Here is a 25,280-nt window from a genome sequence, read left to right on the forward strand (position 1 = left end):
GAGGGGTTGCCACCGACCGACGTGTGAAGGCGCGGGCGCGGGGGGGGGGGCCCGCTGGGGAGCTGCTGAACCGAATAAGCAAAGGCACTGGGGCAAAAAAACACTGCTCGGAGGTTTCTAGAGTGCCCAGTGCGTGCACGGCAGGTGCGGCACGAGCAGATCTACGCACCCTAGGAGGGGTGAGCGGGAAGAGGACTGTCAGGTAGCATTCGCTGGCTCGGGCATTCCAGAGGAGGAAAGGCTTCCGGTAGGTGGAGCTGGGAAGTAGGGGATAGGACTGGGGAAGGTATCTTAAGGTGAGACACTGGTGTAAGTGTGAGCCTAGGCAGTGAAGTGGGGGAAGGGTGAGAAGTGAAGGCACCCAAAAGAAGAAGATTGGAAACTCACTTGGAGGTAGATTGCAGAGGGGCCTTGGTGCCAGGTTGGCGGTTCGAGTTCCTGTTGCAGCAGCAAGCTGCTGTGTAGGGTAGAGGATGAAAGCAAGGAGGTAGAATCCAGCCTCCAACCTGGGATGGACACTCAGCCCTGACCGACAGAGGACTCACTCTTGACAAATGCAGTAGCCCATCGCCCAGTAACCGCATGCGCTCCCCGATTGCTGGTGCCCACGGGGCCTGGGATCCTGCTTGTAGCTACAGCGAAGTATCGATCACCACATCCCAGCGCTGGCATAGGTTTGGGGCTTGAGTGGTTTCTTGGCTTTCTCTGCCTCTCCTTATGTTCCTGTCTTAGGGCACGGCATCAGGCTGCTGAGAGCTTGTATGTTTCCTGCTGCTGTCACTCCCCCTCCCCCAAGGCAGGTGGAGCAGCCTGTGTGTTCTCCAGGCTCTGTGTACCCCACACTAAATCCTAAGTATGGATGCAGAAAGCAACCACAGGCTAGACCTTGGCCCAGTGGGAGGAGAATGCAGTTCTGGAAGTGCTTTGCACTGCTGCCTTGAGGTTTGCAGCTCACAACCCAGGCTTCAGAGCTCAGCCTGCCCTCCCTCTCCATTAGCATCTTACTTCCTAGCTGTTGTGCTGGTTAATTTAGATGCTTGATCTAAATTAGATCCTTGATCTACCTGCCATTCCTCCCCCACTCCCTCCACCCCCCCTTCAAACTATGAACCTGTGCTTCACTGCCTTGGCTGAATTAGACCAATCCCTCCTAGCAGAGACTTTTACTGATTCACCACCTCTGGCTCATAAGGCCAGGCTCAAGACAACTTAGTGAGCTCTTTACTAAACTAAATGAAACAGGATTCACTGTATACAAAAAAAACAAGGAGTCTGGCCAGCCCAACCCCTATGGTGAAACTGCCCTGTGCCCCTGACACCATTAGCTATAGTCCTTACCGCTATCCTAGTATAAATGCTACCTGTTGTGCTAATGGGAAAGATTGAAGTTGCAGCTGTGAGTCAGAGCCCAGGACCTCAGAGCTTGTAAATGCGGCTAACTCAGGTTAACTTGAGTTCAGAGCCTGAAAGCTCCACATTTTTTTTTCTCAGTCGTGGGGCTTGAAGCCTGGGCCTGGGTGCTGTCCCCGCGCTCTTCAGCTCAAGGCGAGTGCTCTACCACTTGAGCCACAGCGCCACTTCCAGTTTTCTTGTGGTTTATTGGAGATAAGAGTCTCGTTTATTTTTTCCTTTCCTCATCTCTTCCACCTTGCAAGCTTGGTTCTGTTGCTTCATGCCTTGCGTGCCTAGGTATGATACCTATCTGACAATTTGCTTTTTTGCTGAGCCTTCCCTATCTCTCTTTGGCCTACACATAATCCTAAAACTATGTTGTTGTCCTTGACCTTGCCTCCCTACCAGCCTTGTTTATCTTCCAATAGGACTCAGTACAGTGTTTCAAGCTCTATGGCTTTTACCCCCTGCTTGAATACAGCATGAATGCAGCTTGAATACAAGATGAACACATCCTCCAGCTTGAATACAGCACCCACTCCCTCACACCTCTGCAGACTTGGGCAGGGCTAGGCCCACGTGGTCATAGAATACCACATTTCACCCTTAACCCCCAACTCACAGGAATCCTTTTCTCTTCCCACCCCCACCCTGCACCTTAAATAACCTCTACCTCTTGTGTGTAGTATCTGATCTTAGGAAAGCCCTTTCCTGTGTTGAACAGCTTGCCTGACCAGTATTTAGCAAGATTCTTGGCTGCAAAGATAGAAACTTAATTTAAACTGGCTTGATATAAAAGGGGCTTTGCTGGCTCAGGTTCTAGAATAAAAAGTCCAGGAATAAAAATGGCTCAGGCATGACTGTATCCAAGATCCCTATCTTCATCTTTCTCTCCATCTGCCATGTCCTGACTCTTGCTTTCTCTGGGTTTCCTTTGCCAGGGCATCTGTCTTCCTTGGAGGCCCCTTGTTTCTGGTTTTAGATCCAGCCAGTTTAGCCACCCCAGTAAAGAGAGAGTATCTAGAACGGTCTCATTAGTGTGACTGGGGTGACAACCCAATACCTAAAATGTTTACTTTAGCCAAAAGGATTGCATCAGACCTGTCATGTGCCTGCCTATAGGAGTAGAAGAGAATCAGCCTGGCTTGAACCAACAGAACCTGGACTGTTAGAAGTAGAAGAAGGAATTGATGCTCATAGATGAGAACTACATCCCTTATCTATCTCTGCATGGACAGAATGGCTCCGCTTGGGTTTCTGACCCTTACCCTTTGTTCTGTGTTTTGTGTCCTAGTTACCTACAGTTAAAGCTTTGCCAACAGCACACCTTCCACTGGCTTGTGGTTCTTCCCTTTTCCTTCTTACTTGCTTGAATGGTACGAGAATTAGCACGTGCTTGGAACAGGGTTTGGCACAGAATCAGCCTTCATAGGTGTTAGCCATTCTTCTGTGACTGACCGTAAGCCTATCTATCCTATGGGCCTGTAGTTACCGTCCTGGCTGTAAATCTGGGTTCTATCTGTCTGACCTTGGTCGGACAAGTTGTGTGTGTGTGTGTGAGATCAATCATAGGGCTTAACTCTGGGCCTGGGCACTGTCCCTCAGCTCTTTTTTTTTTTTTTTGTGAACATACTGTACAGAGGGGTTACAATTACATGGGCAAGATAATGAGTACATTTCTTATCAAGCATTGTAGCCTCCTCTGTTTACCCTTCACATCCCTTCCCAGCCTCCCCCTGCCCCCCCACCCAATCCTCCCCCCCCCATCAAAGTTGTAAAGTTCGTTTTCCACATGACAACTTGTACTTCTCATCATTGCAACGGGTCCACCTGTATCCTTATTTAAACGACTTTGTCCCTCAGCTCTTTAGCTCAAGGCTAGCGCTCCACCACTTGAGCCACAGAGCCACTTCCATGGACAAGTTATTTTTGCCTCTTGATTTTCCTCATTTGCAAAAGGGGTTGCCCAAACTCCTAGGATTGTTATGAGTATTAGCAAACCAGTGTAGATAGGTGCTGAGCCCAGTGGGGGCCTCCAGGAAATGACTATTGCTCTCATTATCTTTACAAAATCTTTCCTGCGCTTGTAAGATAATGTTTTCAAAAGCGCGTTGATCTTACTGGTTTTTGCCTTGTGGTATAGCAACAAGTTGGCTCTTCTGTCTTATCAGCAGAAAAGATAAGCAGGATAGAGAGGGCAGCCATACCTCCCGGGGCCTAAGTGAAGGGGCATCTCTTCCAGCTCCCTCCCAGCTGTGAGCTACTCTGGTCCCTGAAGGGGCCACCTCAGCCTTGTTCCATGGTTATAGGTACGAGAATGGAAGGAGCAGGGCAGCAAGACATTCATGTGCACGGGTCGCCCCGGCTGGCTCACTGTCTCACTGCGAGTTGGCAAGTACAAGAAGACGCACAAAAACATCATGATCAACCTGATGGACATTTTGGAAGTGGACACCAAGAAGCAGGTGAGAGTGTATTATCCGCTGCATTTAGGAATAGGGCAGGCATTACCGTACTGGGGGGGAGTTATGAGCAAGGTGAGTTTAACCCAGGCATCCTAGAGTGGATAGGACCAAGACCCATGGTCATCAGGGGAATCCCTGCCCCACACTGCTGTGCTCCCAAGCCCCCCAGCCCCCCAGAGGGAGATAGTAGTCACAGTCCCATCCACTGGACAGGCCAGTGAGAGCTCCAGATTCTTTGACTCTCCTCATTTATCTATAAATAGTCGATGGAAAATCAGGCTGAAATGAGAAGCAAAGGAGAACTTATTTAGCTCTTCCTGGTAAGGAGGTATGCTGGTTAAAAAAAAAAGTAAGTGTGGGGCTGGGAAGGTGGCTCAGTGGTAGAGCACTTGCCTTGCATGCATGAGGCCCTGGGTTCGATTCCTCATCACCACATAAGCAAAAAGGAAAAAGCCGGAAGTGGTGCTGTGGCTTAAGTGGTAGAGCGCTAGCCTTGAGCTGAAGAGCTGAGGGACAGCGCCCAGGCCCAGAGTTCAGGCCCCACGACTGGACCCCCCCCCAAAAAAAAAAAAGTGTCCGGGAGAGGAAATCTTGTGGCAAGGATCCTAAGACACTCACTTGCTGAATAGTCCCCAAAATGCATACTCTTTGGTTCATCTAATAATTCTACTTAAAATCTGGCTTAATTGATTCCCAGTTCAGATAGGCTGTATCACTTCTTTTGTCCTTTCCTTTTCTTTTCTTTTTTTTTTTTTTAAATCAGGGTCTCACTTCATAGCCAAGGTTGCCCTGGAACTCACTAGGCCTCAAACTGGCAATCCTCCTGCCTCAGCCTTTAGACTGCTAAGATTACAGGCCTGTGCTACCATACCTCGCTACACCTTTATTTCTCTCTGAAGATAATGAAATGTTCAATAATAGGAAGTTATTGTGAATGGTAAATCTACTTGCTAGTGCTTCAGTTTTCTTATGACAGCATGTCTGCCTTAAAAAAAAAACAAAAACAGGTTTGAGCTGGGCACCATAGCTCATACCTGTAATCCTAGCAACTCAAGAGGCTGAGATCTGAGGATCATGGTTCAAAGCCAAGCAAGAAAGTCTGTGAGACTCTAATCTACAATAAATTACTCAGAAAAATCCAGAAGTAGAGCTGTGGCTGAAGTGGTAGAATGCTAGCCTTGTGCACAAAGAGGCTCGGGGACAGCACCCAGGACTGACAAAAAAATTAGCATAAATTAAATATACAAAGGGGTTTCATTATATTTAGATAGATGCATATAATGTACTTTGACCATACTCTCCATACTTGCTATACGGTAAAAAAACGGTGCCAATAGAAAGGTGCAGCCTTGCCGAATGTTGGTGACTCCTACCTATGATCCTAATTATTCAGGAAGCTGAGGTCTGAGGATCACAGTTCAAAGTCAGCCAGGCAGGAAAGTCCGTGAGACTCTCATCTCCAATTAACTACCAGAAAACCGGAAGTGGCACTGGGGCTTAAAGTGGTAGAGTACTATCCTTGAGCAAGAAAGCTGAGGAATAGCTTCCAGCCCTGAGTTCAAGCCCCACACCCACAGACAAAAAAAGAAACAAATGGACAGCCAGCTAAGTAAGAACTCCTGACAAGTCCACACATGAGATACTATTACTAGAATCAAGAAAATTGATCATAACTAACATCCCCAAAAGTTTTCTCATGCCACCTGTTAATTCCTTCCTGCTGTCCCCCTTCATCCTTAGGTAAATAGTGATCTGCTTCTAGAGTTTGATATAATTGGAATCACTCAGTATATATAGATTCTTTAGTAGTAATTTTCAGGTTTATCCACACTGAAGCAATATCAATACTGGATACTCTTTATTTTTTGCTGAATAGTGTTCCTTTGGGTGGACGTGCTAGTTTGGTTATCCATTCACCTCCTGGTGGATACTTGGGCTGTTTCCACTTTGAGGCTATTATGAATAAAATGCCTGTAGACATTTATGAATCATCTTCTTATAGACATAAAGAGACTGTTTGGGAATGGAGTGGAATGACTAAGTCACACGATAGATGTATAACTTTTAGGGAAAATTGCCCCATTGTTTTCCAAAATGGTTACAGCATTTCATATCCCCACCAGCAATATTTCTCTTTGGTCCATATTATCCTGAAATCGGCTGCATAGTTAGTCTGGACTCCAGCCATTGTAAGAGTTGTTTGTGTATTATTTCATGGTGGTTTTAGTTTACATTTCCCATATGAACAAAAATATTACTACCTTCTGTGCACATTCGCCATTTGTCTCTCTCCTTGGGTGAGCCCTTTTGCCAATTTTGGTTTTAAATAGGATGCTTATGAAAACAACAAATATTAATTCTGATAAAATTCAGTTAACATCTGTTTTTGCACATCATACTTTTTTTTTTTTTTTTTTTGTCAGTCATGGGGCTTGAACTCTGGGCACTATCCCTCAGCTCTTCAGCTCAAGGCTAGCACTCTGCCATTCGAGCCACAACACCACTTCCGGCTTTTTCTGCTTATGTGGTGCTGAGGAATCGAACCCAGGGCCTCATGCATGCAAGGCAAGCGCTCTACCACTGAGCTACTTTCCCAGCCCCTGTACCTCATACTTTTGATGTTGTATTTAAGAAATCTCTGCTTAATCTAAGGTCACAAAGGTTTTTCTTCTGTATTTTATTCTAGAAGTTTTAAGGACACCATAAAGTGAAACTACTTGGGCTTAGAGTTTCTTTTGTGAGCAATTTTTTAAACTAAATATCAGTGTTTTGGAGTTTATTCTTGGCTGAACTTTGATCTCAGACATTTGTTCATTAGGTTGCACAGTTTATCAACAGACTCTGTCACATTCCCACATTGTCCTTTTAACATCTGTAGCACCTGGAGCTATGGCAGGTCATTCATTGTGTCATTTGATTCTGCTCTCCCTTGTCAGTCTGTCTTAAGGCTAATCAATTTTACTCATCTTCTCAAGAACTAGCATTTGACTTCATTGATTTTTTTTTTCTATTTCATTGATTTCTGCTGTGGTCTTCCTTACTCTCATTTTTTCTTACTTGAGTTTAATTTTCTTTGCTTTTTACAGTGTTGGGGGAAGACACCAGGGTCTTGGGCAAACAAAGCAATCATTCTGTTATCTGAAGAAAGAATTGGTAGAGCCACTTTTGGTAGTTTATTTTTCTTTTTTGCCATACTTAGGTTTGAGTTTGTGGCCTTACACTTGCTAAGCAGACACTTTTGTTGCTGAGTCACATCTATAGACTGATTTTTGCTCTTTTTTTTTTTTTAAAGGAAAGTTTCATTTTTCACCAGCTATACCTGATGTGACCCACCTGTTGGGCTTCCTGATAGCTAGGATAACAAATAGAAGCCACCATCTTAGTTTTGCGTGGAGAGGGGATCCCATGAGCTGTAGGCCCTAGATGGCCTCCAACTTCAATCCCATCATTTTCAGCCTCCCGAGTGGCTAATATTACATATATGAGCCACTAGTGCCAGTCACCCTTTTGGTAGTTTTTTAGGGTGAAGGGTTTAGGCCATTGATTTTTCTTTTTTCTTTATTTTTTTCCCTTTAATATAGATCTTTAATGCTATAATTTTTTTTTCTAAGCAAGTAACAGTCTATGTTCTTTTATTTTCCACCAGCTCAAATACTTATTTGGGTTTTTTGTTTATGAGATAGGGTTTCACTATGTAGGCTAGGCTGGGCTTGAACTCGCCATCATCCTGCCTTAGCCTCCCAGATCCTGGGATTACAGATAATGTACTGCCACACTCAGCTTCATGAAAAGAAGGGTATGGTCATAACAAAACGCTAACTTGAAAACAAAAAGGCAACAGTTTCATGTATGTGTAAGTCCATATTTATGTGGGTATAACATATTAAATAAAACATACAAAATAGTGGGTTCACACCTATAATTCTAGCTACTCAAGAGACTGAGACCTACAGGATCAAGGTTCAAAGCCAGCCCAGGCAGAAAATTCCACCAGACGCTAATCTCCAGCTAACCAGCAAAAATCTGGGCTGGAGGAGTACCTCAAGTAGTAGAGCACTAGCTGAACAAGCATGGGGCCCTGAAGTTCAAAGCCCCATACTGGCATAAAATTAGGTATAGGCCTACATCATTTAATCTCTGTTTCTTTACTTCTCACTTTCCCATTCATTTCTTCTGTTTCACCATTTTAATTTTACTTACTAGCATCAGTTATTTGTACAAGGAGGTTTGATACATACAAAGGTGAATGCAATTCACCTTGATTGGACGCAACACCCTTTGTCATTCATCTCCCGTCCCCTTCTTAGTATCAGCAGGCTTTATCATTCTGTTTTTCACACATTTACATAAATGATTTTGACCATATTCACTTTCCTGTGCTGTCTTCGTTCACCCTCACCTCTTAGGGTGGTACCTACACCCAGGCAAGACATGTTTTATATTCCAGCAAAGTGTAAATAACCATTTTAATAAGCAAAATGAAGAAAGATTTCTGAATTTAAAAATATTTGAAGCCAGGTGCTGGTGGCTGGTGCCTGTAATCCTAGCTACTCAGAAGGCTGAGATTTGAGGATCATGGTTCAAAGCCAGCCTGGGGAGGAAAGTCCATGAGACTCTTACCTCCAATTAACCACTAGAAAACCAGAAGTGGTGCTGTGGCTCAAGTGGTAGAGTGCTAGCTATGAGCTGAAGAGCTCAGGGACAGTGCCCAGGCCAAGAGTTCAAGCCCCACGACTGACCAAAAAAAACAAAACCAAAAAACTTGACAGGCTTTGATTCATCACTCACTATAACTAAAGGCAGTGTAGTGTTCCAGAAGGAATACACAGCTGAGTAGGAAAGCTTGAAAAGCCTCCTTATGGTGGTCTTCTCCTGAAACATCTCTTTCCCTGTGTCTACAGATTGTACGTGTGGAACCCCTGGTGTCCATGGGTCAGGTGACTGCTCTGCTAAACTCCATTGGCTGGACCCTGCCTGTGTTGCCTGAGCTTGATGACCTCACAGTAGGTAAGGACTCCATATTCATGGGCAAGAGGAGTCAGATTGTCCCAGGATCAGGGCGAGGGGGCCTTGGCCATCTTCCATCTGGTGTAGGGATGGCCAGTCTTCCATCAGGGATAGAAGTTACCATCTCTTACCTGCTGGGGTCAATGATGGGGCTTTCACTGTCTACTACTCTATTTCTGAGCAGCTCAGAATAGACAGCACTATTATTCAATAGCATTTCCTCATTTCCAACTCAAATCTGCTTCCTTGTGACTTACGTATGCCACTTCTACCTGTGGAACACACAGAATACTTCTAGTCCCTCTTCCCAGAGGATATGTGGGTCTTAATCCTTCTCATATCAAGGGGAAGCATCTTCCCATGGATCACAGCTCCCTGTTACCCCATTGACCTCAGTTTTCCTTGAAGCCTCTCTTAGAGTGAGCACACAGGCTTCTAAGTTGAGGCTGGCTACAGTGAGGGTATGCATATCCACTCAAACTCCTGCCCTCAACTCCCATCGAAGCCCTTCTCTCCTAAGTAAGCTGTGCCCTGCACATCACTGCTAGCTCTGACTGGCATGTGTCTCTGTAGGGGGGCTGATCATGGGCACAGGCATCGAGTCATCATCCCACAAGTACGGCCTGTTCCAACACATCTGCACTGCCTATGAGCTGGTCCTGGCCGATGGCAGCTTTGTGAGATGCACTCCGGTGAGTTCCACAATGGGGCATACCAAGGGTGTTAAGGATTGCGGGGTCAGAGAAGTGGCTCTCCCAGGGTGCCTCATTTCAAATACACCTTTGCAGGCTGTACCAATAATAATAACAAAAGAATGATACATGTGCTTAGACACTATTGTGAATGCACTTAATCTTGAACACCCAATGAAGTCAGAACTATTTTTATCCACATTTTTCAGATAGGAAACTTAAGCACAGATGATTAATAAACTTGCCTTAGGTCACACTAGTGAGATTCAAAGTCAGGCAGTTGGGCTACACCAGACTGACTGTGCAGAAGTCAGGCATTGGTAGTAAAGCTGTATATCAGGAGTTGTGGGGTGTGAATAAAAGATTAGAAGAACTGCTTTGTTACAATAAAAGCTCATTCTGTCACTCAAAGTGGGACACAGTCATTTAAGGCAATTTACCTAAAGAGTGGAACATTAATTAACCTCACTCAGATATGGCCTAGCATGTGGAAGGGGGGGTTTCTAGGATTGGATGGTCATGAGCTCCTTTTGAAGTGGATTTTTCAGGGAGTGAGGAAAAGGTACTGTGCTTGGGAGCTCTGAGCTGAGCTAGATAGACCATGGTGAAGACCCTATCTGTTAAGCATACTTTTCTGACACTGGGGTCCTGTCTTTGACCTATTTATTTTCAACAGAGAACAGACAAAGGCCTGTATCAAGGCCAAGACTCCTGACAAATGCATGCTCAGGAAGTGTAAGTAGGTTCTGTATGTGAAGCTCCAAGCCTAGATTCTGGCAGGCAGTTGCCAACTGGTTACTACTACTGTGATCAGAAAGAAGGATGAGCTGGTAACACAACTAGGCATTGGTTGTGCCAGTTCTGCTATTCCAGAGGCTTTTGCTGGCCCTCTGGAGACCACTCAAGCTCAGCCTCTGCCCTCCTGCAGCCTACCCTGCCCACCCCCAAGGAGTACATGCAGGGTTGACATAGATTTGTTGGAAAGGTGCTTTGTTAGAATCAAAAAGTCTAAATTAGAATGGCCAGAGGAAAAGGCAGTGATCTCCTGAGACAGATGTCAAAACAAGAAAACACTGCAATTAGGAAAAGATCTGTGGAGTAGAGGAGGCACTGAAGGAGGAACACTGCATGCTGAGTTAGGCCATCTTGCCTGAGCGGCTGACTTTTTAGGGTACCTTAGAGAAAACAGGTCACCTCTTGGGTGATTGACTTTTCCTTATCTCTCAAGAGGATAGTATTATCTCTAAGCTGTGTATTGGGGTGAGTGGAGATCCCACAAGCTAGTGGAGTGGGAAAAGCTCTTATAGCCAGAGACTTTCTCATGTCTCCTACTATCCTGACTCTTGGCAAGGGTTTAGCTCTTGATTAGCTTGGTCTGGGAATCCCTTGCCTCTTTGTCCCCTATCTGGGGTCTTTGGACATTTCTAGTCATGACTTCTTTCCTGGGGAGCCTGTGTCTTAAGTGGCTGTGACTAGATGGAAGGGGGAGGATGCTGTTTTGCTGAGCAACCATGATTGGCAAGTAGCTAAGGGCATAGTAGCTTAAATATCAAGGGAAAACTAAGTACAGATGGTAAAGGTCTTTGTTCCTATCATGCAAGATGGTGACAGATTAGCCCAGAGACCCCAGCTTCCCCAGTTGACTAAGTGTCATGGCCTGGGATCCACACATCAAGTCCTCCACATGTATCAATTCTGTCTCAACAGTCTGAAAACTCAGACCTGTTCTATGCCGTGCCCTGGTCCTGTGGAACCCTGGGCTTCCTGGTGGCTGCTGAGATCCGTATCATCCCTGCCAAGAAGTATGTCAAGCTGCGGTTTGAACCCGTACGTGGCCTAGAGGCCATCTGTGACAAATTCACCCAAGAATCCCGGCGGTCAGAGAACCACTTTGTAGAAGGGCTGCTCTACTCCCTGGATGAGGCCGTCATCATGACAGGAGTCATGACAGATGAAGTGGACTCTACCAAGGTAGGCCAGGCAAAGACTAAGACAAGATGGGGAGCATGGGTTGGGATGGGACTGAGCCTCTATGAAGCTACTCCCTGGGTCTACCTACCTGGGGTCTAGGCAGCTGACCCCACTTTCAGATGACAATGAAAGCTTCTATCTCCTCTGCTCCTGCCACCTGCTGGAATGTGACCTGTCTTGAGAGGTGTACCGTCTGCTTCTCACAGTGGCCCCATTGCCTGTATGAGTGTGTGTGTGTGTGTGTGTGTGTGTGTGTGTGTGTGTGTGTGTGTGTGTCAGACAGACAGTGCTATTCTTAAGGCCTGGGCACAGTCTTGACTTTTTCACTCAAGGCTAGTGCTCTGACACTTGAATCACACCTCCACTTTGGGCTTTTTGATGTTTAATTGGAGATAAGAGTCTCACAGACTTTCCTGCCTGGGCTACCTTTGAACTGCAATCCTCAGATCTCACCTTCCTGAAGAGATAGGATTATAAAGGTAATCCATCAGCACTGGCTGTAGTCTCATTTCACCAAGAGGAAACTGAGGCCCTAAGGGCTAATGTAATTTCTATAGTAGTTGATTTGATGCGTTGGGATCCAGATGGACACTCGTTCAACTTATACCACATACAATACTTGGAGGTTAAACAAAGACTGACCTACAAACATGACCCAAAGCCAACTATTGCTAATGTACTTCCTCTTGCAATACATGTTGTTTGATTACAAAAGCATTATAATGGGGAGGTGGGAGATGGGAAGGGGAAACAAAGGAGGAGGCAACAATGAATGAGGAAATGTACTCATTATCTTGCCCATGTAATTGTAGCCCCTCTACATGGTATTTTCACAATTTAAAAAAAAAAGCATTATAACCATCCCTTCTGCATTTCTCAAGAACTATTTGTGTGTCATTCTTATTGTTGTATGGAAATAATTGGCCTACATCACTTACTGAATGTTTAAATTTTGCATTGACTAAAATTATTTTATTCTTACAAATAAGATGGCATTGAAGATTTAAGACTCTTACACCACCTATCCGTTCTCTTTTTTGTTTGTTTTATTGCTTTTTGTCTTGCTATGTAGCCCAGGCTGGCCTTGAACTCTAGATCCTCCTACCTGTGCCTCCCAAGTGCTGGGGTTATAGGCATCTGCTACCCAGCTTTTTCCTTGCCCTTTAGTGCAAATGTTTGTGTTATTAAGTCCAATAAGCAGAACACTGAAGAGTGAGACACCCTAAGAGAGCTGTGCTCTTGCCCATTTCCTGCAGCCATGTGGCAGAAGCCTTTCCCTGCATTCTTGCCAACTCTAGTGGTAGTATCACTCATTTTCGCCAATCTGATAAGGTTAAAAATAGGGCCTCTTTTTAATTTGTAGTTCTTTAGTTTCTTGTGAACTCAAGTGTCTTTGCAGTTTTCCAGTTTGTCATTATCTATTGTTGTATTGAAATTGACTGGATTTTGTGTGAAAAGTGTCTCCCTACATTGTAAGGGCTTTGTGACTATCTTAATGTCTACAGAACAGAGAATTGAAGAGTGCCATGTTGCTTACTGAAGTACTGTGTCATTGGGAATTTAAGTTGCTTCCAGTTTTTTGTTGTTGTTGTTATTTTAATTACATCTTTTGTCTTCTGCGTGTAATTTGAAGATATCTTGTAGAATTAGTGAATCAAAGGATATTTATCCTGAAACGGTCTTGATCTATGCCTGTGTAAATAAAACATTTAAAATTAGAAAGGTCTGGAAAATCACCTGGAATTGTGACCCTCTCAAGGTAAACAAAGATGGCCCAGGTGGGGAAAGAGACCCCTGAGGAAACACAGTAAGCACAGAGCAGATTCTGACCCCTTTCCCAGGCCTTACAAATGCTCCTAGATAGGCAAGTGCTTTGTCACTGAGGTGCATGCTAACTCTGGAGCAGCCTCTTAATTCCCGACTCAATGTTGGTTCCCTCACATAGCCGCTTCTAGAATTTAAAATCATCCATGAACTTAGGTTCCTGAGGGCTTTGTAGTGAGGGAAGAGAGGGTCCTGGAGCAGTCAGGTAACACTGGACATGGAGCCCAGGTGCTCAGGCCTTCCCTGGGCTGAAACCTGATCAGTGTGTGTCCTCAGCCTCCAGTCACCTAATAGGGACATCCAAACGAGAGATTATCTGGCTTCTCCAAGGCTCTTCCTTAGAGCTTTTCACAGTACAAAGCCAAAGGAAGGGATCAAGGGGATCACCACCCCCCCTGTACCAGCATCATTTTGCTGTCATTTGATATGTTAAATGCCATCTCACTAACTGGCAAATGGGTTTGTACAGCTTTCAAATTTGAACAACTCACCAGATTCCCTGCGTACAAGGAGACATGGTCCCAAGGGCTTGCTCAGAGTCCTCCTTGGCTCAGTAGCAGAGATGTTTTCCTGCTCAGTGCTCAGTGAGCAAGGCCCAGACACCCAATGGGAACAGAGTGGTAGATGCCATTGCATGGGTGGGCATTTCATTTTTAGGAGCACTTCTTGCAAATACCCTGGTTTGAAAGGTTGCAAACTCTGTGCCAGCAATGTCTAGAGTAAGGTCCACTTCTGCTATGAGAAGAGGCTGTAAGAGGAGGCTTGGCTGTGGGAGTACTTGGGCTAGAAATGGAGCTTGCATGGCCTCTGGTCTCCCCAGCCGACTCCTGTCCCAGGAGAAACAGATGATCCAGCTTCTTTATGATTTCCTGGGCTTCTCAGATCCAGTGGTTCCTGAGTCTGAGTACCAGGACACCTGTATGCAGTACCCCAGGTCTCAAGTTCATTACAGCAGGTACCACTGCCAGGAGTGCAACCAGGCCTCTCCTGGCATAGATAAAGTAGCTCTGTTTCCTGTTGAGTTTCAGTCTGCTTTCATTACTAAGTAGAAGCCCCATATGACCCACACCAAAGACAAGTGTGAGAACAGATGCTTGAGCCCTAATTTCCTAGCCCACTGCAGTTCCCAGTTTTCTAACCACCCCAGAGGAAGCTCCTCAGGAGAGTGGCACCTGGATGAGCTCCAGGTGCTGCCTGTGGAGCTTGAGTGCAAAGGGTTGCCTGGTTCCAGCAAACAGTGTGGCAAGTAGATGGCAGGGCAGGCCCCACTGGGAGAACTGCTCGCCACTGTGGGCCAGGTACTGTACTCTACTGTGTACTCTGTTTTCTCTCAGCCTTTCCAACCATTCTAGGGAAGCAGTGTTCGGGGCCTACATAAGATTAGCCAGGTAAGTAGAAAAGATTATCTGTAAAAAGGCAACTTGGTACAGTATCACAGTATACAGGACGGTCTTAAAAACAATTAGCTGACATTAGTTATATAGGAAATTTCATTGTTACCATTCCACACATATGGAATGTATTCATTCCACTCAATCCGATCCACCCCCTCCACACACACCATCATTTTTCCAGTCTTCTCTTCCTATGATGGTCCTGATTTTTTGTTATTTTTTTAAATAACAAAAGAGTTCTGTACATTTCTCTTCCCTTTTCATTGGTGACGTACGTGTGTGTGTGTGTGTGTCTGTGTGTGTGTCTGTGTGTCTGTGATATCCAAATGGCTCAAAAAGCTCCTGTTCAGAGAGAAAAAAGAAAAGCTCCTGTGTTTTTATTGTCAAGACACAAGTTCAGGGTGTAACCTACTTAAGGTCATCCAGCTTGGGGGACTTGGGAAGGTCTGGCCCCAGCAGCTCCTGGGGCAGTGCTCCCAGACTTCTGAAGCCTGATCCCCTTCCCCTGGATGTCTCCCTGCTCCTCAAGAGCAGCTACCCAGAGTTCATGTCATAGGTGAGGGCACCGAGGTGGGAGCAGCACAGTCAGCTCAGAACACACAGCACAGTGAGACTTGGACCATTTGAGAATGAAGAAGACAGTGGGTTAGTGTATGATTTAGGCAAAGGGCCCAGTGCCAGGGAGCATGTGAGCTCACTTGTGAGCTTCCTCCAGGTGAAGGAGGCTTCAGGGAGTGCTGAGCCCAGGAGACTGTGAAGCTTGGTTCAGCAATGCTGTGGCAGAAGATGGTGATGAGAGACTGTACTTGCTGGCCTTGTGAGGGCAGGGGGAGGAATCTCGCCTGCACAGACTCACATCGTAGCAGTGTCTGCCCTTCACATTTGCACTCTATTCTCATCAAGAAGGAACACCAGCTGAGAGGAGTCACAAAGTCCCCTGGACTTCCAGATGCCAGCTGTGTGACCCCGTGCACACCACTTACAGTCTTTGAGCTTCTCTGCTATGGAGTGCCTGCTGTGCCTGACCGTGCCTGGCTTTCAAGAAAGCTTTTGGGTTTCTTTTTTCTCAAAAGCAGTGATCCACACAACAGAGCTTTTGAAAGGCCAGGAGTGCTAAACAGCCCATATCTGTTACTCCCTGGTGGCTCTGGCATGTATCTCTGGGTTGATCACAATACTGTCTGTCATTTCAGCTCAACAGCATTGGCAATTACTACAAGCCCTGGTTCTTCAAGCACGTGGAGAACTACCTGAAGACAAACCAGGAGGGCCTTGAGTACATTCCCCTGCGACACTACTACCACCGCCACACTCGCAGCATCTTCTGGGAGCTCCAGGTAAGGCTCAGTTTCCCTATGCTGTTGGCTCCTCTTGACCACCAGGAAGAGAACAGAGCAGTCAGCATTGTAGCCATGCTCTCCTCTCTTCAGGGAGGGAGCAGTGTTGTCCTGAGGGACCCCAACACCTTCTTAAAACTGCAATGCCATTGTTTCATTTTGAGCTGAGGAAATGGTCACCTGCAATGAGTGTGCGCCAGGAACTGGCCAAGGGTGTCAGGAGTGGAGCCAGACTCTGGGAAACATAGACCCACTCAACCCTTGGGAAACTTCCAGTCTCACCAAGCAGATGGATCCTTCCCAGTGTAGGAGGGCAGTAAGGAGTGGTATTGCTGGAATATATGGCACACCTGTGTCTTATTAATGAGCAACTACTGAAATGTTTAGCATGGTGGCTTCTACTAGCAATGTGTGGGTGCTGATTTTTCTACATCTTCAAAAACACATATTATTTCCTGATTTACAAATCATTAGTATAACCATCTTAGGGAATGTCAAGTGATACCATTGTGGTTTGAGTTTATAGTTTATTCTTGAGATACTGGGCATCATTTGATGTTCTTGTTGGCCATTTATTTATCTTTTATGGAGAAGTGTATATTCAGATTTTCTGACCATTTTAACTAGGTTGTATGGTTTTTGTTGTTGATAATATGTAAGTGTTCTTTACATATTCTGGATACTAGACTTTTCAGATAAATGATTTTCATGTATTTTCCTGTTCTGTACATTTCCCTTCATTGGTGACTCTTGCTATGTATGTTTTTAATTTAGGTGAGGTCTAACTTACCTATTTTTCATTCTGTTGTTTCTTTTATTTAAGACTAATATTACCAAATGCCAGGTCATGGAGATTTATGTCTCTGTTTTCCTCTAAGCTTTAAGGTTTCAGTTCTTATATTTAATGTTTTAACTTTCTTTTTAGATTGTTGATATTTATATACTGTGTGAGGCAGGACTTTGGCTCTACCCTTGTCACCTGCCAGTGGAGTTTTCTCAGCAGACAATGTGTGTTTGGAAGGCAGCAAGAGGCTGCTTAGCTGAAGCCATGATGTGGAGTGAGACCAGACAGCCGCCAAAGGCTGTATCACATGGCTCTTTATAGTCAAGCTGGGATTTATGTCTTATTCGAGATGTGAAAGATAGTCTGTGGGGACTTGGATCCAGAAAGTGACTTGCCCTAGTTTTTGTTTTAAAAGATTATCTAGGGACTGAAGGTATGGTTCAAATGAGAGTGCCTGCCTAGCAATCACAAGGCCCTGAATTTAAACCCTAGCACAGTTTAAATATATGTGTATATCTTTGACAGCTGAGTGGGAGTGGGCATGAAAATAGAAGAGGAAAGGAAGATTTCTGTTGTCAAGACTAGCAACTGTGGGAAGAGAAGTGATATCAGACCTGGGAAATATGGTCAGCCAAGGAGATTTAGACAGATTGGCTGTGGGCAGGTGATTGGTTGCAGGCCCAAGAACCAGATGGACAGTATGCCCTTGACTGCCATGAAAAGTGGGAGGAAGAATTTGAGAAAGGATTACAGGCATGGTGTTGTGGTGTTGTCTTGAGATGCTTCTCTGTGGGATGCTAGACTATGGGGTTCGGCAGAGACTGAGGCAACACATGAAAATGTGGGCAATCAGGAACAGGCAAGTTCTACTTACAGCCCTGGGCATAGATAAGAAAAGAAGGGTGTGGAAGCCTAGTCCTGAAAGTTTGAGAAGAAGTCAGCAGAAGAGAAGGTGCTATCAGTCAGAGGGAGTGGGAACTAGGAAAACATGGTGTTTCAAGAAGATGAGAACTGGGAAGATGGCTTAATGGCAGAGTATTTGCATGAAGCCCTGGGTTCAATTCCTCAGTACCACATAAACAGAAAAGGCCAGAAGTGATGGTGTGGCTCAAGTTGGTAGAGTGCTAGCCTTGAGCAAAAGATGCTTGGGACAGTGCCCAGGCCCTGTGTTCAAGCTCCACAACTGACCAAGAAAAGAAAAGAAAAAAAAGTAAGATGAATCATATAAAATAATATTTATCAAAATGAACTCCAGGAAATGGAAACGAGGTTTTTTGTCTTTGGTTTTCTTATCCTTTTTTCTTGTTTGTTCATTTATCTGTCTTTGGGAGGGGAAGAGGGAAGCAAGAAATGGTGAAGACAGTTGAACAAATGCAGCAGTGATACTCACTAGACACTATGTTGAAAATGAACTGTACAACTTGTGGGTGGGGATGGGAGGAAAAATCTGGGAAAGAATGAGGGAAGGGGTGACACTGTCAAAAGAAATATACTCTTTACCTGACATACACAGCCATATTTCTGTACATCACCTTTTTAGTAACAATAAAAAATAAAATAAATATTTTTAAAAGCTAGGCACTGGTGTTTTATCTCCAATTTTCCACCAGAAAACCAGAAGTAGAGCTATGGTTCAAAGTAGTAGAGCACTAATCTTGAGCAAAAAGAGCTCAGGGACAGTGCCCAGGCCCTGAGTTCAAGCCCCATGACTGACACACAAAGAAAGAAGACTAAGATGAGCACCTATGTCCTGTGCTGAGAGGGATGAGGATAGAGAAATGGCCTCTGGGACTTGGCCCTGGAGCAATCATCAGTGACTTTGAGGAGGATAGCCCTGACCTATGGGTTCTAAAGAGAATAGGAGACAAGGATGTAGAGATAGAACCAGTCTGAGAGGCTTCCTGCCAGGCAGTATCTGTGGACACTGAGTGACAGAGACCTGGGGCAGGGGTGTGGGACCAAGGGAAGGTGCCTTGTGTCTGTGCCAGATTTAAGATGGGAGAGGTGAGGCATGGTAATAAACCTATGCTGTTTGTTGATGGGAGGGGAAGAGTGACTGTGAGGGAAAGGATGTGTTTGGAGAAAGTGGGGATGCTCCTGTGCCAGGTACTGAGCTGGCCATATGGTGGAAGCATAATAGGAAGGAAGCTGCACAACTAACTGGGGAGGGTCACTAGGAACGAGGGGATGACTTGGTCGTGGGAGGGAGCGGGTACTCCCTTTTGATGGCCTGTAATTTCTCAGTGAAATGGGAGGCATGATTTCAGCTGGGGCAGGATTGCTGAAAACTCAGGGAAGGAGGATATGTCAGTTGTCTCTAACAGTGGGAATTCAACAGTTGGTACACTCCAGGATCAGCTGGCCAGCACTGAGACTGCTGAGACTCATGGTCCCGAGCTCACAATGAGGCCTATGTGTGCCTGTGTGTAGCTACATGGGAGGATGGGCAGGTGATGCTTGCAGTGGGAACTATGGAGACAGTGGCACTTGGGAAGACATCAAGACTGGAAGCCAGAAGGCAGGCTGTGAGGCAGGTGAAGAAGACCTCCAGGGAGGAGCTGGCTGGAGCAGACAAAGGAGATGGAGGCGGTTCTTTCCTCATGACTTGAGGACAGAGTTTCCAGGGAGGCAGGAAAATGGTTAGGCTCTGAGCAAGGAATCGGCAAGTAGGGCTCCCACTTCTCCCAACCCAGTTGGAGCTGTTCCCTGAGGAATGACCTTAGGGAACTGGCTTGAGCTCTGTGATTATCTCTCCCCCCCCCCCTGTTGCCGCCCCCCTCCCCCATATTCTTTGCTCAGTGCCTGCTCTGTGCCAGCCATTCTGACCTCAATAAGGAGTCCAGGATTGATGGCCAACTTCTCATTTTGTTCTAGGCATTAGTGTCTCGACACATTGTCTTATTAGCCTCCTAAGTCCCTTTCCATTGATAAAGAAGGTAAAATAGAAGCAATAAGTAACTAGCCCAAGGCCATCACAGTTGGTAAATGCCAGAGCTGAGATACTGAGGTTCTCCCAGGCAAAGCCCCAGGTCCCCTCAAGCCCTCCTGATCTGGGAAGGAAAGTGCCCTGATTTGTGTATGTTGAATTTGTGTATGTTGAGTGTGGAAAGAGGATCTGGCCCCAGCCCTTTGCACGTAGAAATGCTCTGCCTTTGGCTCCTTCCCCCATCCCCACCCTTTGTGTTTCAGGATATCATCCCCTTTGGAAACAACCCTGTGTTCCGCTACCTCTTTGGCTGGATGGTTCCTCCCAAGATCTCCCTCCTGAAGCTGACCCAGGGCGAGACCCTGCGCAAGCTCTACGAGCAGCACCACGTGGTGCAGGACATGCTGGTGCCCATGAAGTGCCTGATCCAGGCCCTGCACACCTTCCACAATGACATCCATGTGAGCTGTGCAGACAGGCAAAGGCCATGGGAGACACACCTTCTACCCTGAGCTTAGGGGACACACCTTGGTACCCCTAACCCTCCAGACCTTGGTTTGCCCAGCCATAAAATGAGATATGGCCTTCCCATGCTTCAGAGGCCTGACCTACTCACTGCTGGTCATAGGGCCTGCTGGTGAGCACTCCCATAGGGGGGAGTCAGAGTGCCTCAGCCAGGGCTCAAGCTGCCAAGGGGCCCCTAGAGGGTGGCTGCAAAGCTTCCCTTTGAGTAAGTGGTGAAATATAGGCACAAGCCTGTCACCCACTGGAATAAAAGCCCCAATACCCACCTCTCTGACCTCTCTAGGTCTACCCCATCTGGCTGTGCCCATTCATCCTGCCCAGCCAGCCGGGCCTGGTGCACCCCAAGGGAGACGAGACAGAGCTGTACGTGGACATTGGTGCCTACGGGGAGCCACATGTGAAGCACTTCGAGGCCAGGTCCTGCATGAGGCAGCTGGAGAAGTTTGTGCGGAGCGTGCATGGGTGAGTGGCTCAGGACACAGCCGTACAGCCTCTCACCCACCTCTCCTCCCTACATCCTCTCCTGATGCTGCCTCCTGTAGCCTCACTCTGTGTTTTCCTGTGCAGATTCCAGATGCTGTACGCCGACTGCTACATGAACAGAGAGGAGTTCTGGGAGATGTTTGATGGCTCCTTGTACCATAAGCTGCGGAAGCAACTAGGCTGCCAGGAGGCCTTCCCCGAGGTATATGACAAGATCTGCAAGGCTGCCAGGCACTGACCGGGGCCTGTCGCCCGGAGAGACCAACAAGTGCAGTGGAAACGTTTTCCCTTTGCTCCAGCTTGGCTGCTTTCTCAGACCCACATTTTCAGAATGAAACCCCACCAGAAATCCTACCCAGACAGTGCTGCTTCTGGGAAGCCGAGTTTCCAGGATAGCTCAGGCTAGTGGAAAGACCATGGGATTTGGAATCCGACAAATCTGAGTGCAAGTCCCAGTTTAGAACTCTCTGTGCCCCAGTCTCTTCATCTATCCTACTTGCTGGATATCTTCTAAGTCAAGCACCTGTCACACAGAAGCTCCAGAAGCAGTAGCTGTTTCTTCATTGCTTCCTCTTCAGCATCACATCTGACTAAAGTACTGTGGACTCAGTGGTTGAGTCCAGAAAGTTCCCCCCTCTCCCAGATTAGGTCACCTGTGCACAGGTTTGGCTAGAATGATGAAGGGGACACCCTGGAATAGCAATGCCACTGCCTGGGTCAGCCAGAAGAGCCCCTTGCAGGGAGAAGGAAGGCTCTGACTCTTTGGATCTCAGGGGGGCTGCATGTGGGACAGGCAGGCCCATGTGCTGTGCCAAAGCCAGGTCCATTCCAAAGTTCCCTCTGTCATCTCTGGTGACATCCTGCCTCTTTCTCCTGTGTGCTTGGGCCTGCTGGCTGCCCCAGCCATCTGCACATCCACTCTTGTTTACTGTGTTCCTGTAGAAGGCATCTTGAGATGGATTCCATCCTGGCCTGGGCCCATTCTTCCTAGCTCTAGCCCGCCAGCCTCCTCATACCCCCGCACCACTAGAGTGGGCCATGTGCGCTGCTCTGCCAGATGGGGAGGGGGTGGTACCTAGTGGGAAAGTGGCACTCTCCATGGTGCTTCCATTAGGAGGCTCACTGTGGGGCAGGAAGCAAAGAGCTTCACTGATTTCTCTAGCCCCTGATTCCCCTTTTTGTTCCCCTGCCCCAGCTGTAGCTAATTTCAGTGCCTTAACAAATCCTGAGCTCAGAGAAAGTTAGCTCCGTTTCCGTTCCAGAGGGAAGGAACCTCCTGAGGTCCTTTCTGCCTTGTTACTGAAGTGTGGTTGTTTGTGCAACTTCAGCTTAAGAACTGCCCCGCCCTGCTGAGAACCCACAGTCTGAAAGGGAATGGAGTTCTGGAAGGGAAGCCAGAATTCAAGAGCTGAGCCAGGCTGGTCACAGCCTTGATGCGTTGGAGTCAGGGACCTGGCTTTTGGTCCCTGCTCTGCTGTCACCAGGCTGTGTGGCCACGGGCACGTCATTTGTCCCTGCAAGCTGCAGTTTCTTCACCTGTCACATTGGTACAGATAAGACCTCCCTGGAGCCTTTCTGCCTCACATACCAGGGTTGCAAAACTCATGGAAAACCTTGTTTTGTGTTGAAATTCTGAGAAAGACTAAACAATCCAGGTGACGTTTAGGGATAGTTCATCATTTACAGTCCTTCTTTCAGCCCAGGGCCAGCTCCCATCCCATTTTCGGAATGGCTCATCTATGACTGGCAGGCAAGTGTCCATCTTGTCCTTTCAGGTGCCAAAATCCTCTTAGAATCCCACCACCCATGGCCTCGTGTTGCAGTGTCAGCATGGTCTGTGGGAATTGGTCCACTTGCACTCAGAAAGCAAGAGAATCCCCTTAGTCTTTTGGCCTCTGGAGGAGACAGGAAAAAGTAAGTCTCACTCCAGTCTGCAGAGCATGCAGATTTTGCCGTGGGCTCTGCTAATAAGTCCATGTGTATTCTGGCTTGGTACTAGACTGATGACTCTACTTGCTGTAGATGAATGGTTATCCTGAGCTAGATCAGTCCAACAGTGAGCATGCCATCATTTCACCAGATGCCTGAAGCTTATATCTCCCTTAGACCCATAGCCAAAATCCAGTCCATCAAAGACCCTACCCAGGACCTAGGGCTTAGAAGGTTATGATCACACTAGCCTCCGATTACAGTTTGGTTCTAGTAGCATCTTGCCTAGAAAGGCAGTCTTCCAGAATGGTGAGCTGAGATCCAGCTTATCTGTCCACACAGTGGCTTTGGGTAGGGTTCAAGTTGGTGCCAGCGGCATGTGGAAAGGAACATTCAGCCTCTACCCATCCAGAGCCCTTGGGCTGGGGCTAGGATGATGTGTTGTTGGTGTTATTGAATGGGAAGAGACGGGTGGGATGGGTGTGCAAGTGTGTGGTGTGTAATCTTTATTCTCCCCCTCCCCCTCTTTGGTCATAGAGACCAAGGAAAAAGGCATGAGGCTCCCCCATCAGGATCTTGTAGCCACAGGTACTGTGCCTTCTCTAAAACACACTCCTGTGGCTATGGGTCTGCCGCTTCTGTAAAAATAAAGTTTGACCTGGAAGATAGTCTTTGTCCTTTCTTTATCAAGAGACAACAGTACAGTCAGACCAGGATTCAGATGTAGGTTGTGCAGTTCCCAACTAAGATATTCTTTCTGAACCCAGGTATCCACAGGCAAGAGCTAAAAATGTATGGGTGAGTGATACATTTGGGTCTTAGTCCCATCTGACTTTACTTAAGACTGATGACTTGGGTCTGTCTAGCAATGAAAATGTCATTTCACCAGTAGAGTCCCTCTAACAAAGTGAAGGGCAGGGTTCAGATCATGAAGGGGAAGCAGTAAGACAATGAGGCAAGGTTTCAGTGAGAGATCGCAGCAGGTCAGGGAGAGTGCCATCCTTCAAAGGCAACAGACATGCCACCAGATGGCAGCAGGACATCTGGCTCCGGTCCCATGTCTGTTACTTGGTTATGACCAACTAATTTTGACAAGCTAGTACTCCTGTAAGAGTGTTTCTTCATCTATAAACTGGTGGGAAAACACTAGCTGTCCACAAGGCATTCCATTCCTCAGCCTTCCCAGTGCCAGATGCATCTTTAGGTTAAGCATCTCTCCCATGGATAGGAAAAAAAGTTCATGTCTGTTCTGGCTCCCATGCATTCACTGGAAGCAAATGACCAGTGACATAAGTAGCTGTCTTAGGTCAGAAGCTTGGATCCCTGACTCATTGTGTAGAGAACTACCTACCACCCAGAACTCTACTATGGGCTATTATGGAAGTGAGAAATAAACTCATAGTTGAGACCTCTATATACTCGAGTATTGTTAGAGCAACATAACACCCCAACTGTCAGTGTGGTGCACTTCAGTGAAGAGAGGTAATTCGTTTAATACCATAAGGTTTTATGCAAATACAAAAATAGGCATTTCCCTAGAATATGTGTCTTATTCTAAAGTTGGCTGCAGGGATCTCGGTAATTCCTTTTCCAGTTAAGTTTTGCAAATTAGATTTTGTGTATTGTCTCTAAAGGGCAAAGTCTTTCATGTTAGCTTAGATCACCAACAAAATACCTGAGACAACTCGCAAAGGAAAGTTTATTTTGGCTCAGTTTTGGAGGTTCCAGCCACCATCAACTGGCTTAGTTATTTTGGAGCTGGAGCAAGAGAGCCTGTCAGAGTGGACATGTAGTTGAGGGAAATTCACAAGACAGGGATCAAGAGGGAGAGCAAGTCCCAAATCTAATGACATAGACCTCCCATTAGGCCTTGCCTCTTAAAGGCCCCACCACCTCCTAACTGTACCAATCCAGGGATCGGGCCTTTAACATGTAGACCTTTGAGTGTTCCAGACCAAGTCTATAATATTTACTAAAACAATGTTTGCCGCTTCAGCCCTAAATATCATTCGATACTTGAATTGCATATAACATGTTACTTAATCCCCATTGTGGAAAGGGAGGCTCAAGAAGTCAGGTGAGTTGTCAAAAAAAACACACCGAGGCTACTAACGAGTTAGATTACATCAGGTGCTAGCGCAGATGGCCTTCTGGACTAAAGAGCAGCAGTTTTGTGTTGGGTAGTCAGGGTTCACTGTGCTGACTTGGCTCAGAAAGGAGGCACACTGGTGGTCAGCAAAGAGTGTTCTGCTTTGACCCAGAGCAGTTGCTTCAGTGAGGACCCCCTCCAGCCCAACTGGCAATGTCAAGATACCAACATTCATGCCAAGGCTACCATAATTGGTTTTCCAAATGCCACTATTAGAACAAATCAAGCCAGGTACTGGTGGCTCACAGCTGTAATACTAGCTACTCAGGTGGCTGAGATCTGAGGATTGCAGTTTAAAGCCAGCCTGGGCAGGAAAGTCCCTGTGAGACTCTTCACTCCAATTTATCACCAGAAAACCAGTAGTGGAGCTATGGCTCAAAGTGGCAGAACACTAGCCTAGAG

General features: G+C 46.5%; 1 protein-coding gene across 1 annotated transcript; it reads left to right on the forward strand.

The window, feature by feature from the left end:
• Positions 1 to 1,372: 1,372 nt before the first annotated feature.
• Positions 1,373 to 23,389, forward strand: Dhcr24 (24-dehydrocholesterol reductase). The gene is made up of 9 exons (XM_013022216.1): positions 1,373 to 1,396; positions 3,702 to 3,857; positions 8,759 to 8,864; positions 9,438 to 9,556; positions 11,264 to 11,527; positions 15,939 to 16,082; positions 20,056 to 20,253; positions 20,601 to 20,779; positions 20,885 to 23,389. The coding sequence occupies exons 1-9, from the start codon at positions 1,373 to 1,375 to the stop codon at positions 21,036 to 21,038; spliced, it is 1,344 nt and encodes a 447-aa protein (XP_012877670.1). The 3' UTR covers positions 21,039 to 23,389.
• Positions 23,390 to 25,280: the final 1,891 nt, after the last annotated feature.

The sequence above is a fragment of the Dipodomys ordii genome, unplaced genomic scaffold (genome assembly GCF_000151885.1).
Source record: "Dipodomys ordii isolate 6190 unplaced genomic scaffold, Dord_2.0 Scaffold61, whole genome shotgun sequence".
Lineage (NCBI taxonomy): Eukaryota > Metazoa > Chordata > Mammalia > Rodentia > Heteromyidae > Dipodomys > Dipodomys ordii.